Raw genomic sequence first — 12,906 nt, 5'->3', positions numbered from 1 at the left:
GCTTTGTATTTTTTTTAGCATATTTAGAGGTCCAAAAGTTCAAGTCAGGCATTATCTGATAATGCTTTCATTGTAAATTTATAATAATGTAAATATGCAATATAATTGTTGGATTTCAGATACCAGAAGATAGATAGATAATCAGAAGAAAGAAGCCTTGGCATCACTTTTGCTATTAAAGAATCTGTTTTTTTAAGACAAACAGTGACGATCGCAACATGTTTCTCATTACAAGGTTTCTGGATGGGAATCTGCTGGACATCAATAAAGAGTTCCAGCCTATTCTTCCTCCTGGAGGCAGAATTCTGGAAATCAGAACCCCCGAAGTGGTGGCCAGCGTGAAGAAAGCCGTGCACAGTGTAGGCTACACAGAGGGGGCACTCTTGGCTCTGGCCGTTATCATCATCATCTGCTGTGTTCCTGCTATTTTAATTGTCATTATCACGTACAGACAGTAAGTATCGTGCATCTGTGTGTATTTGCTGTAAAAACGACACTGCCATCCAAAATAATATAGACAGAGTGACACATCTGCAGAGTCTAATTGGGTTATGTATAAACAAATCCCCATAAATAGACCTGAACTAACAGTAATCTGATCCCGCTAACGCTTATTACCTGAGAAGCCAGTGCTGCAAGATATAGCTAATGGTAATATGCAATTTGGCTGTGCTGTTGTATATGCTGATAGTGTTCATTCATCATGATGAACACGGGGACTGCAGTTTATTTGAAACTTGTCCAAGATTCGCCGTCCTCCGTGTGTGTATTGATCCACAGCTTAAAATAGTCTCAAAATATGCCTCGTTATTTATGTAAGAATAACCTGAATGGCCATTTAAGGACCAACTGTGCTTTTTATAAGTATTAAAGTAAAGTTGCTGTAATTATTGAGGACTGTATGCTATGCTTTGCTTCTATATTTGCTTTGAGATTTCGAGGAGCTGCATCATCGCTTTGGCAAGTCACTGCCCCAGATGATTCAGCATGGCAGCCTGCCGCATAGTGCCAGTTGTAAAAGTTTGTTTAGCTAACCACCGTGAAAGCTATTAAACTCCCTGAAATGCATGTAAACAGCTGTGCATACACACATAAATTGGATGTGGGCTCCTCCTGCTGAGACGCAAATAATCGGCAGAGGAGTGGAGATCTGAGGGGGAAAAACAGCGATAATCATTATCATGATAATCACTATTATCTGGTGCTAAATGACTTTAATGAAGAGCAATTGCACGACTTCGCTCGTAAATTACGATAAGTAAATTCGGCTAACAAAAGATGCCGTGTGATTTATGCTCCAAATAATCCCAATCTTTCTCTCTCTGTCTCTCATCTGCTGCAACCAGATTCAAAGAGTGAGTACCCCTTTTATATTCCCTTGATAATATTAATGTCATAGCTGTCCCAGACACTTTTCACTGTGATTAATCAGCGGAGTTTCATTGGACTATGAAATGGATGAGTTCAGAAGTGGCTGTGAAACAAGGAGGAAAGCAGGCAATCAAAGAAATGAGTCCTGGAGAACGCTGAGATTAATCCAGGGTTCCCACGTCGTCTGAGACACTCTGGAGAAGTACGGATGTTAATTTAGGAATTTTTAGGATCATTGAAAAAAAATACATTTATAAACTATTTGGAGATATATGTATTTCCAGAATGTCCTCCCTTATTCCATTGTTTTTTCAATGGTTGTTTCGGTCTGCCTCCTCGGTTTCCATGCGCTCGTCTGTCTGTCCATCCATCCGTCTAGCCGTCATCCATCCTTTGATCGTCCATCGTTTTACCCAACCTTCTGTGTGTCCAACCATTTAAATGAAATTATGCAGCTGTAGAAACTGGTAGCACTTTTTGATATGGGCCATTTGGGCAGTTGCCCAGGGCAACAAGAAACAGACAAACGTCAGTTGCATCTCAAACAAGTTTTCTATTTTAGTAGGGAGGCTATTTTAGTTAATGGCAGAGCTGCCAGTGAGTTTGGCTGTGTTTGATACGATCAAGGAATTACAGCTGTTGGAACCGGTATGGTTGACACAGTGGGTGGCACTGTTGCCATGCAACAAGAAGGTGCTGGGTTCAAATCCTGGCTGAGGCTTTTCTGCAACGACTGTGCATGGTTCTCCCTGTGTATGTGTGGGTTCTCTCCAGCTTCCTCCCATTAACCTGACTTTTAGTTTAACTGATCTCTCCAAACTGCCGCAAGACAGGAGTGTCAAACTCTGATGTCCTGCAACCTTTAGATGTGTCCCTGGTCCAACACACCTGATTCAAATGTATGAATTACCTCTGCAGTGTGTATAATGGATGGATTGATATCCTACAGAACAACCGTGCCTTGCGAAAATATTCACCCCTTTGGTTTTGTACCGATATTTTTACATTCCAACATGTGATTGAAATCTTTTTTTTTAATCTTGTGTAATGTGTTGGATCTGCAAAAACTAGTTAAGTTGGCGAAGGGAAATGAAAAAAAAAAAGTATATAAAAGGACGAATTATAATAAAATAAAAAATAGAAAATTGGCATGTGCATATGTATCCACCCTCTTTGTTATGACGCCTCTAACAAGTTCTGGTGCATCCAGTTACCTTCAAAAGTCAATTAGTTAATTAGTGAAATGAAGTCCGACTGTGAGCAATATAGGTGTCCTATGATCTGCCTGTATAAACACACCTTTTCTGAAGTACCCCAGAGGCTCCAGCACCACTAAGCAAGAGGCATCACACCAGGAAGACCAAGTCGTTAAAAAGTACAAGTCAGGGCAGGGTTATAAAAAAAAATCAAAATCTTCCCCTGGAGTACCATCAAATCCAAGAACCTTAAATGGACAGCACATGGTACAACAAATATACCAAGAGAGGGCCGCTCATTCGAACAGGGGTGGCTGGAATTGAACCCACAAACCTCCAATTGCAAGACAACTTTTCTACCCATCTCCAAAGCCTTAGAAATGTTCTGTAAATGAAATGGTGCAAACTCTCAAACAATCGATTCAAGGTTTTGAGGCAACAAAACATGTAATTGCCAAGGGGGATGAATACTTTTGCAGGCCACTGTAATTATGTTATCACGTCAGTTTGGCAAACACATTAGTGATTAACATTTGTGGTTTTACATAAATGATTTCATCAAGCTGCAACTGGATGTTTTTAAAGCGGCTGCCAGAGTGCTGCCAGGCAATTCACTCCATGTCTGGACAATCACTCTAAACCACAGTTCCTGTTTTTGTGTTTTAGATGGAGAGATCTAATCATTCAACATTTCACTGGCAGAAAAAATTCTAAGCATACCTGCTGGGCACAAGGGCCCTGACACCGGGAGTCCTGAGGCTCTGGTCGTCAACTAGAAACGTATCACAGCAAGAGTCATGAAACAACCGGAATGAGATTTAGAAAAAAAAGAAAAAAAAACACTGAATGGATTCTAAAAACAAAAGCTAAAATTTGACAAAACAGCTGCATTCAAATGGAAAGAACCAATAATGTAATATTAAGATCCGAGCTCTCCCTGAAACAAACCAAAAAATAAGAGGAAAAAGTAAAAACTGTCAAATTTAAAAGGTACAGAAAGAGTGAATTTCCCCTCTCTGTGGGACAATAAAGGATATTTCTAGTTTATTCTATAACCGCCGCAGCACTAAATGACTCAGATATAAATTTCCTTGGGTGATTGAGCAACACAAAGAACCATAATAAAACCTAAAATGGATCTGGGAGGAGGAAAAGCTGCAAACATATGTTCACTTTTTTTAAAAATGAGGTGAGGCAAACCAATCTGCGTGACGTATTGGAGAGCTAAAACGAAAGATATTGATGCTGACAGGCATGACGTCCTCTCCGTTCAGTTTCACAATTTTAGCATTTGTGCAATGAAGATCCCTGTATGTGGGTTTGTGGTTAGTTTCATGGCTTGGATCTGAGTGATCGTCACAGAAACATGAAAAATATCAAGAATTTGAAATGACTGTAGGTACGAAAAGAACCTGCAGTTCTTTGTCCAAATATTCATACTTGTTTAACCTCTTTTTGTCAAATTACAACCGGGGATGGAGGGCTCAAGACCAATCGTAAGACAGTTTTTTCCCCTGATACCGGTCTTAGGCTCAGCCTCGTATTGTTTGGCATTGAAGAATGTGGTCAAGGCCGATTTGAGACCCTGTTTTTTCAAATATAGAACACGTAACTCCCTTTCAGCATGGCTGCAAATGCCCATCAGAAAAAAAACAAAATGTAATCTATATGGACATGTGTGCTGCCCCCAAACCAACGATTAATGCTCCGCTAGTTAGACCAATTTACATTTTAGTGTGCATTGATTGCAGCGCAGTCAACTGGATCCTCTCTTCCTGCGCTCCCGACGCAGGGGAAACAAATATCGTCAGGGATAACTTTGGCACAGCACCTGAATGCAGTCAGAACTGCCTCCCGGCTCTCCAACTCAGAAAGTTGGATTTATCTCACCCGCCCGACACAGATCAATGCTGTCTGCTTCTCATATAAGTTACGTGTTTATGTGTACATCTGTGATGCTGAGAGGTGCTGGGAGCGCTCGGCTTTGAGGTTATGTTGTTCTGACCTCTGTAGATTCAAGCTTCTGTGTAAATAAAAACATGAGGATGACTCTGACTGCCCAGCGACCTAAAGAGCAACTCACTGCTGAGCCTGTGTACATTGGGGGGGAGTTTTAATCAATAGGATAAGAAAACGCAGAAACAAAAATGTAAGGGATTGTTCACAATTTTCTGCCTTTTCGGTTCCGTTTCAGCCCCGTTCAGAGAGTAGCCTAATCCCCGCCTTTTAACAACGCATAACAGCTCAGAAAAACTGCCTAACTTACAGCTGACAGTCCCTTGGAAAACGAGCAAGCATGCTCATTGACTTCCAAAACTGCTTTGTGAGTGTTGGGCTTAATGCAGTGGGGTGTTACACAACTTGTCCACGGGTGTCGCAAAACACCGCATGCGATTGGGAGTGATATAGGTTATCCATCTATGCTTTTTTAGGCATGTTTTCTACATAGCAGACAGTGTTTGAGGCTACCCTATGCCTGTTGGCTTTCCCAGATGTGGAAGATAATCATTTTGTAATCAAATTTAATTTATTTACAGCACTTTTACAAACAAATGCTGTTGGCTAAAGTGCTGCAAAGAAAAATGACACATTACAACAATAATTCAGTTATTAAGAATAAATGTTTTTTTAATAAAAACATTACAAGACTAAATAAAACCACAGGTTAAGACGCATACTGCGTTAAAAACTAGCAACTGAAGCTACCGAGTTTGCATTTGAATCAGCTCTGGGTTTTTACAGAGTTTACTTCTACTGTATCCCGGAATCAGTAGCTGCACAAATTACTGAGAGGTTTATGCAACATAACCGGTAAACTCCCTCCTGACACCCAATACAAATAATGCACCAGTTTATAAATATCCCTTTTAGTTTCTTATGATGATTATTTAATACATTGAATCTTTTTTATTTCTGCTTTTTGTGCTGCTATGTTTTGTAGGGGTTTTTTCAGGGGGAAAAAAGCAGTGTCCCTAAATATAAGTCTAATTGTAAAGATACGGTCTCGGAGGTCCCGCTCCATCACTGATTACAACCACACACTTCAGTGTGTTTTGTTGGGAATTTTAGTGACAGTGAAGTGGAATGAAAAGGTTTCAAACTTTATTTCAAAAAATCTAAAAAGTGTGGTGTGTATATGTATTCAGGCACCATTTGCCAATGTAGAACCCTCTTTTGGCTGCAGGTCTTTGTCTATACCAGTTTCTGCACAAGTAGAAATAATTTCTTTTGCCCTTTTTGCAAATTAGCTCCACTTCAATCAGATAGGAGAAGCAACATTCATTTTCAAGATTTGCCACAGGCTTTCAGTTGACTTAGGTCTGTGACTTTGACTGGTCAATTCTAACATCTAATGTGTTTGATGGAAATCATGCCACTGTAGGTTTTGCTGCATGTTTAGGGTCACTATCTTGTTAAAAGATGAGCCTCTCTAATATTTTTGCAGGTTTTGTCCCAATATTTAACACTATCCATTTGCCCCTAAGCCATAACCAGTTCCCCTGTCCCTGCTGAAGAAAAACATCTGCATAACGTGATGCCACCATTTGGTTTTCCACCACACGTGGGCTTCTTCTGGTCGTAAAACAGTTTAGTGTTTGTCTCATGTTACCCGATAAATCTCTTCCAGATGTTTGCTGTGCCTGCTACATGGTTTCAGACAAACTTTAATTGGAAATTATTATGGCTATCTTCAGAGATTGTTGTTCTTGTCTGGTTTTCGTCTGGATTTAAATTTTTTTTTCACAGTCTGTGTTTTGTCTTTCCTGCTGTGACCAGACGACAAGCCGAGTGTGCCAAAACAGCCCGTATCCAGATGGCGCTGCCAACAGGCAAACCCGGGGGAGGCACTGCCAACAACCTGTACGAGGAGCTCGGTGACAACGCCATGTAAGTGAAGTGTGAAAGTGGCATTTACATTAATGAGTGAAAGCAGCGGCATTAGCTCACACTTTATGGACCATTATACTTCAGACTTTGGCAGTGTGACAACTTTCATTGCTTTGTAGTGTCTGCATGTGCAATTTTCACATTTCCTGCATTTTAAAAGCATATGTGCATACTTCATCTCTCTACTGAACAAGTGATTTTTCATAAAACTACAATTAGATAGATAGATAGATAGATAGATAGATAGATAGATAGATAGATAGATAGATAGATAGATAGATAGATAGATAGATAGATAGATAGATAGATAGATAGATAGATAGATAGATAGATAGATAGATAGATAGATAGATAGATAGATAGATAGATAGATAGATAGATAGATATTAAAAAACAGAAGGTCAGCACCGGTTATATTGTATCCTTCAAACGAATTTATGCCATTTGAACTTTCTTTGTTACTTTTTTTATGTTTTTTTTTACCTTTTTCACGTATAGTTACACTATAACTAAAACGTTCAGTGTATTTATTTATTTTTAATTTTGTGTAATAGACCAACACAAAACAGCGTAACAGCATTTTTTTATTCTTATTTCCTTACGAATGAAAATCTGAAAGGTGACCATTGTCATGGTCACCTTTGTCATGAAAGGTGGCCGGTCATGGCCATGTGACCATGGCCATGACCGGCTCATGGCAAACAGCAAATAGCTTTCTTTGTTCCACTTTATCCTTGAAGGCCATAGTTATGGGTTGCATGATTAATAGTTCAATAGCCAACAGGTTCTCCCAGTTTTGGCTGTTGATCTCTGCAGCTTCTCCAGCTAGCAAAGGCCTCTTGGCTGCTTCTATGGTTAATGCTCCGCTTATCGGACCTGGTAGTTTTCCAGGGACAGGAATGTCTTCATAGCTCGGCAGTGGCGCCATACTCCATCCATTTTTGGAAGATGGATTGAACAGTGTGAGATGTTTTGTTAGGTAAACCTGTTTTGAAGTACTTCAACATCGTATCCCTGACCTGTATGCTGTGTTTGTTGGTCACTATGACGATGTTTGTTCACAAACCTCTGAGGCCTTCAGATTTAAATGCAGTCATCATCGCTATATCAACATTTGTAATGGCAAAGGACTCCTTGGATTCTATTGGATTATTTTATGCCATTTCTAACAACTATCCAGTGTTTTATTTTCTGATGTTGTAAATTTACCCTTACCGTGCATTCTCTTCTCCTTTTTTTCATATCTTTTTACCATTGTGTGTATCTCCATGTTTCCATTTGCCTTTCACTTTGCTGCTGGTGCATTTGAATTTCCCCGCTGAGGGACAAGGAAGATTATTTATATTCCCTTCAATATTTGGCAGGCTATACAATTTCCACTGCAGTGCAGTACAGTTCTGCTCTCCAATAATGTAAATGGCCACTTGGATAGACTTTCCCTTCCCACATCTTCTTTGGATCCTATTGATCCTAAAGTTCAGGGAGAAGGATGGGGATATTGTGATGACAGAAAAGAAAGAAAGCATTGAGGCAGATATGGTTTAATTATAATCAATACTGCCCCTCCAAATGTATTCAACACTAATTTCACAATGTCACACTAGACTAATATGTCGTAGCCCTAATACAAGCTGAAACTGCACAGAAGTGGACCCCATTTCCAATACAGCTGACTTCTAGGCTAGTTGTCTTGAATGGATTGTATTTAGTGTGATTAAATTTAAAGGAGGCAGAACACAAAAGCATATCACACTTTTCAGATATTTGGTTATCAAACTGTTGAATACCAGGTATAATTTCTGTTCCCCTTCATAGTTATATGCTACTTTGTGTTGGGTTATTACATAAAATCCCAGTAAAAATAAAAAATAAATAAAAAAGCATTAAAATATATGGCATTACTGTGACAAAATGTGAAACACATAAGGAACATGTTTGCAAGTATGTTTAATAATTTTATCTATAGTGTTAACTTGGATGAGTGTCAAATAACTGCTGTAGTAAAAGTAGTCTGTTTTTCCACAAAATATTTTTTTTTTCCTTTGTCGAATTTCACATAATCACGCAAGCACACAACCTTGAGTTTTGATTAAAGAAGCCTAAAACTCATCTGCTTCAGTAAGACAAAGACCTTTGGCATAACAGCTTACGTTCTCTTGCTGCAGTAGCTTTTCCATCCACTCTTTGGCTAGAAATCTCATCTATGCATTTGTTTTTGTGCCCCTGTCTGACAAATTTACTCCCTTTAAACCGACATTCGTTGCAAAAAAGACCAACACTGTTGGGAGATGACATGTTATAACTGATCCACGGTCACTTTATAACCTCCTGTCATACTGACACCAAACAAAGATGCTATATATTTTTTTTTTTTTTTAGAATGCATGCAAATCATTGGCCATAAAGCCAGGAAGTTTTTCTTCAACTCAACTCGTTCTTTGTCAGTTTTGCTGTCATTACGCATAATAATGTTCTCACTTTAACAATCTATCCTCAGGAAGGATTTTAAGCAGTATCGCACAGCTCCTTGAGCTCACTTTGTTTTGTTTTTTTTGTTTTCTTATATAAATGATGCCTTTCGATAATGCAATGATCTGCGAAGCACATGCTTTGCACACGCACAGGCATTTGGATGTCTCTTGAAAATTGTTTTAATCCTGGTGTCATACGGACATGGATAAATGATTATAGGTTGATAAAGCACAAGAAAGCTAAATTTTTAATAAAAAAAAATCTTCCTGCCTCATTTCTGTTTTTATGCATCATTGCAACATGTTATACTTCTGTTTATCTACTCGTTTTCCTTTGTGTTTTTGACAAAAATGTCAGTATAATACCCTTTTTACTTTTTTATTCGAGTCGATGAGTTTTCCTGAAAAGGGAGAGCTCATAATAATACCTTTGTTCTGTTCCTCAGCAACAATATTTTTAAATAGCTTTTTCAATTCTTTGTTTAGCATTACGAATACCTTAAATCACATGTGTCAAACTCAATGCCCGTGGCCCAAATCCGCCTTTATCCGGCCCTCAAGAGCCAAAAAAGGCATATCATGTCATAAAGTAAAGGCATATATACCTTTGAATCGTATAAAGTGGCTATAACTGTGCTTCCAGTAGCGAAAGTTTGATTTTTTTTAAATATGTAGTAACAGCATCCTGCCACTAAATGTCAGTTTTCACACAACACATTAAAACAACCCAGAAATGTCCAAAAATAGAAAAAGTGATGCAGAATGATAAGTTTAAAGTGTAACTCACCCAATATCAACCTTTTTTGCAGATGAACTGTATAAACTGGACCTAAGGGTGCTACTTTCATGTTACTTTCCTTTTTTTCTGTATTTCTATGTGAACTGAAATTAAATTACGAAATCAAAAGTATCATCTATACAGGTGCAACCGGCCCTTTTAATGACTTCATGATGCCAAAGTGCCCCAGTACAGAAATAAGTTTGACACCCCTGCCTTAGATCATACTCAGGGCCCCAAGATATAGCAAAATGGGCCATTTTTATATGTTTGTGGCTAAAATTGTCACCAGTTTTTCTAAACCAAATCTTATCCAGTCCTGGAAAATGCTAAAAATCCAACGGCAAATTTTTCAAGTCTGTGTAGATACCCTGTGTATAGCCCTACAAAAAAAAAAAACATGAAGCAGTGCTTGGAAAGTTCATTTATAATTCTTCAGAGATGCCGCGAAGAAGTTGAGAGGAATTCTTATCAGCATTACATGCATCGCTAGTTTCCTGTCTGTCCTTGATATGCCTCCGTATTCCTATTAACATGAGAGCAATTCATATGCAAGATGGTGGAAACTATCTCCAAATGCCAAGCCTGTGTGTGTTTGTGTCTGCTCATGTGAAATGACTAAAGCCGATGTGATCCTTTGAAATATGTGCGCGGAAATGAACTTGGATATAAGATAATTGATATAAATGCAGCTTGTAATTTATAAAGACCACCTCGAGCAAAAATTAATTCTGCTGATAAGCTGCGCAAGGTATTTAATTGTGGTGGGATGATGTTTCACTGCAAGCGGGAGTGTTTGCAGAGGAGTGAGTTTGGAGGTTGTGTGAAAAACCTGTGTGCTTTGTGTTATTGCCATCCTTTAGGGACTGAATCTCTACAATTTATTAAATCTGAAAAAATGCTAATCGCAGCAGGTTTACAACTGAGTCGGTAACAAAGGCCTTGAGCAGCTTAAAGCCTTTCTTTTCATCACTTTTGGTTGTTCTCTTAACAAGGTTATATTTAGATCTCGTTATTATAATTTGCATTGAAGAAATATCCACCCCCTTTATTAGCCAAATTAGTCCCAATAAACGAGGTATATGTTTTACTGTAGCATCTAAACAAATGAAAATATATGACAGCCTTAATGATCACTTATTCATTTATGTGGAAAAACTACATAAGGATATATATTTATAGTGTGTAAATCTTTGCTGAAAGGCATAATGTGCAGTTAGGTGCCTTTCTAAATATGCAGTAATGGCGAATGAGTGTTGTTTAAAAACCTTTTTTGAATTAATAAACCGATGATAGTTCAGACTGGAAAGTCTAGCTAACAGACAACTGTCATGCTAAAATAGCATCCAGTCATGCAAAGATCTCTGGCCAACGGTTAGCTATGCAACAGTTCCTGGCTTTTACACTAGACTGCGCTGGGCTTTGCAGTGTTTTTTTTTTACAGGTGTTGCATAACAGTATCCACCTAATTGATTGAATCACAAACAAGAAGAGTAATGCAGCTTGAACATGTTGTACGAGGACAGAAATCTTTGGGACCAGACCCGCCTGCTCTGACCATCTAGTGCTTCTAATATCTGACGATAACAGATCCGTGTCTCTCCACATTGAGGTCATTAGGAAGCGTGTCTTCTGCGGGCAGTTGCTGATATTTTGCTACGTATGACTGAGTACCTAAAAACTTGTTTATTTTAGATTCAGCGATGAAGAAAGGAAATACAAGTGTGTTTTACATCTATCAGGTATGAGCGTAACTTATGATCCGTGTTTCATGTATACTTGCCGATGGTTGTAAACTTTTAAGCGGAAGGCAATAATAATAGTTTTTTTGGGAGTTTTTCTTTTTTTTCATGCACAATTAGCACCTGACCTGGAGATGAACTTTCAATGCTTTATAAACAATCTGGGTGCTCCATTTTCAATGATTAGCCGGACTTTGTGCACATTCTGTAGCAGTTCTGTATATGTGCATTATGTATGATAATAATTGCATCTCATTTTTTTCCCCAACATACCCAAAATATCCATCACAGGCTGGCTCAGGTGGAGATCATATTGTATACTATGGTGTCTGATGCATAAGGTTGTGCTGCTGGAGTGGTATTTACTTAAAGCTGCAAAGCCGTGATGGGAGTATTAAAAATGCACCCCTTTCAAAGTGATTTTGTATGAATTAGATGTGTTTCCAGTTTGACTAACAATCTTCTACAGTAACTATGGCAGCAGCACTTCATGTAGCAAATAGCGGCTCTATGGTAATCTGCTTTGCCAGATACTTTTCTGAACACCGCAGCTGTATTTTATATGCAACTGATAATATACCGGAAGCCCTTATTTTGCTCACACAAATTAAAATATTTGCTTTTAATTCCAATTGATCTACAAAGAAAAGATGATCACAGATCAGAGCACATTTAGTTAACAGCAGCACTTTCCCAGCAGTAGTAACACAGAGAGGAGTGAGACGAGCGCAGAGTAGCATGTCTCTGTCAGGTTGGTCTCAAGTCTTTTTTTCTGTCTTTTTATGAACTCAAACTTTGTGTGTAATGTTGATAGACTTCCAGAAATGTCATAATACATCAATATAAACATATATCATTTGTTTTACTATATAGATTGTATTTATTATAGGATTTTTTTCCCAGGGCAGATGCTCTAGTTGTGCGATAAAGCAGAGTCCGTTATTCACAGCTGTTTGATGATGTGCCATGTTGTGATCAAGTTTTTTTGGTTAAATGTAATAAGTAGGTAATCGCCTCTTCTTGGCTGCCATTTGTTCAAAGACAAATGTTTAAGATGTTTAATGTAACAGCAAAGAACAGAAGTTTTGCCTTATTCTAAATTACTGTCAGTTTTCTGGAGTTAGTGAGATCTGTTTGAATATTTTCTTTATCAACACTGTTCTTGCTCATTTTGTTTCCCTTTTCTTCTCCTCTTTTCTGTCTTCATTTTTACAACTTTTTTTCATGGATGAAAGACAACAGTAAGCTTCCCTCATTGACTAGTTTACCAGAAAGTGAAATTCTTGCTGTAGCTAGTGCTGTGTCCGTATTCGTAAAGTGATTTTTTTTTTGTTTTTTGTTTGCAGACCAAGTAGAGCGTAGAGTACAGCTGTGCGTTCTGAGTGTTTCTCTTTAAATTAGATTATAGATTATAACCCCTCTTGAAGTGCAGTCCTGCTCCCTAAGCGTAGAAGCAGTCA

The 12,906-nt window shown here is 38.4% G+C and overlaps 1 protein-coding gene across 3 annotated transcripts in view; it reads left to right on the top strand.

Moving 5' to 3' along the window:
- The window catches only part of LOC105939409 (protocadherin-15), a gene marked incomplete at its 5' end in the record, with an annotated part of 197,740 nt that overhangs the window by 140,874 nt on the left and 43,960 nt on the right, over positions 1 to 12,906 (top strand). For 2 of the 3 annotated variants that reach the window (XM_036141816.1, XM_036141815.1), the window contains 3 exon segments: positions 236 to 454; positions 1,347 to 1,355; positions 6,345 to 6,455. In XM_036141816.1, coding sequence (XP_035997709.1) covers positions 236 to 454; positions 1,347 to 1,355; positions 6,345 to 6,455 — 339 coding nt within the window. 3 annotated transcript variants of the gene reach the window in all.

The sequence above is a fragment of the Fundulus heteroclitus genome, chromosome 10 (genome assembly GCF_011125445.2).
Source record: "Fundulus heteroclitus isolate FHET01 chromosome 10, MU-UCD_Fhet_4.1, whole genome shotgun sequence".
Classification (NCBI taxonomy): domain Eukaryota; kingdom Metazoa; phylum Chordata; class Actinopteri; order Cyprinodontiformes; family Fundulidae; genus Fundulus; species Fundulus heteroclitus.
This window is presented reverse-complemented; position numbering and strand designations above follow the sequence as displayed.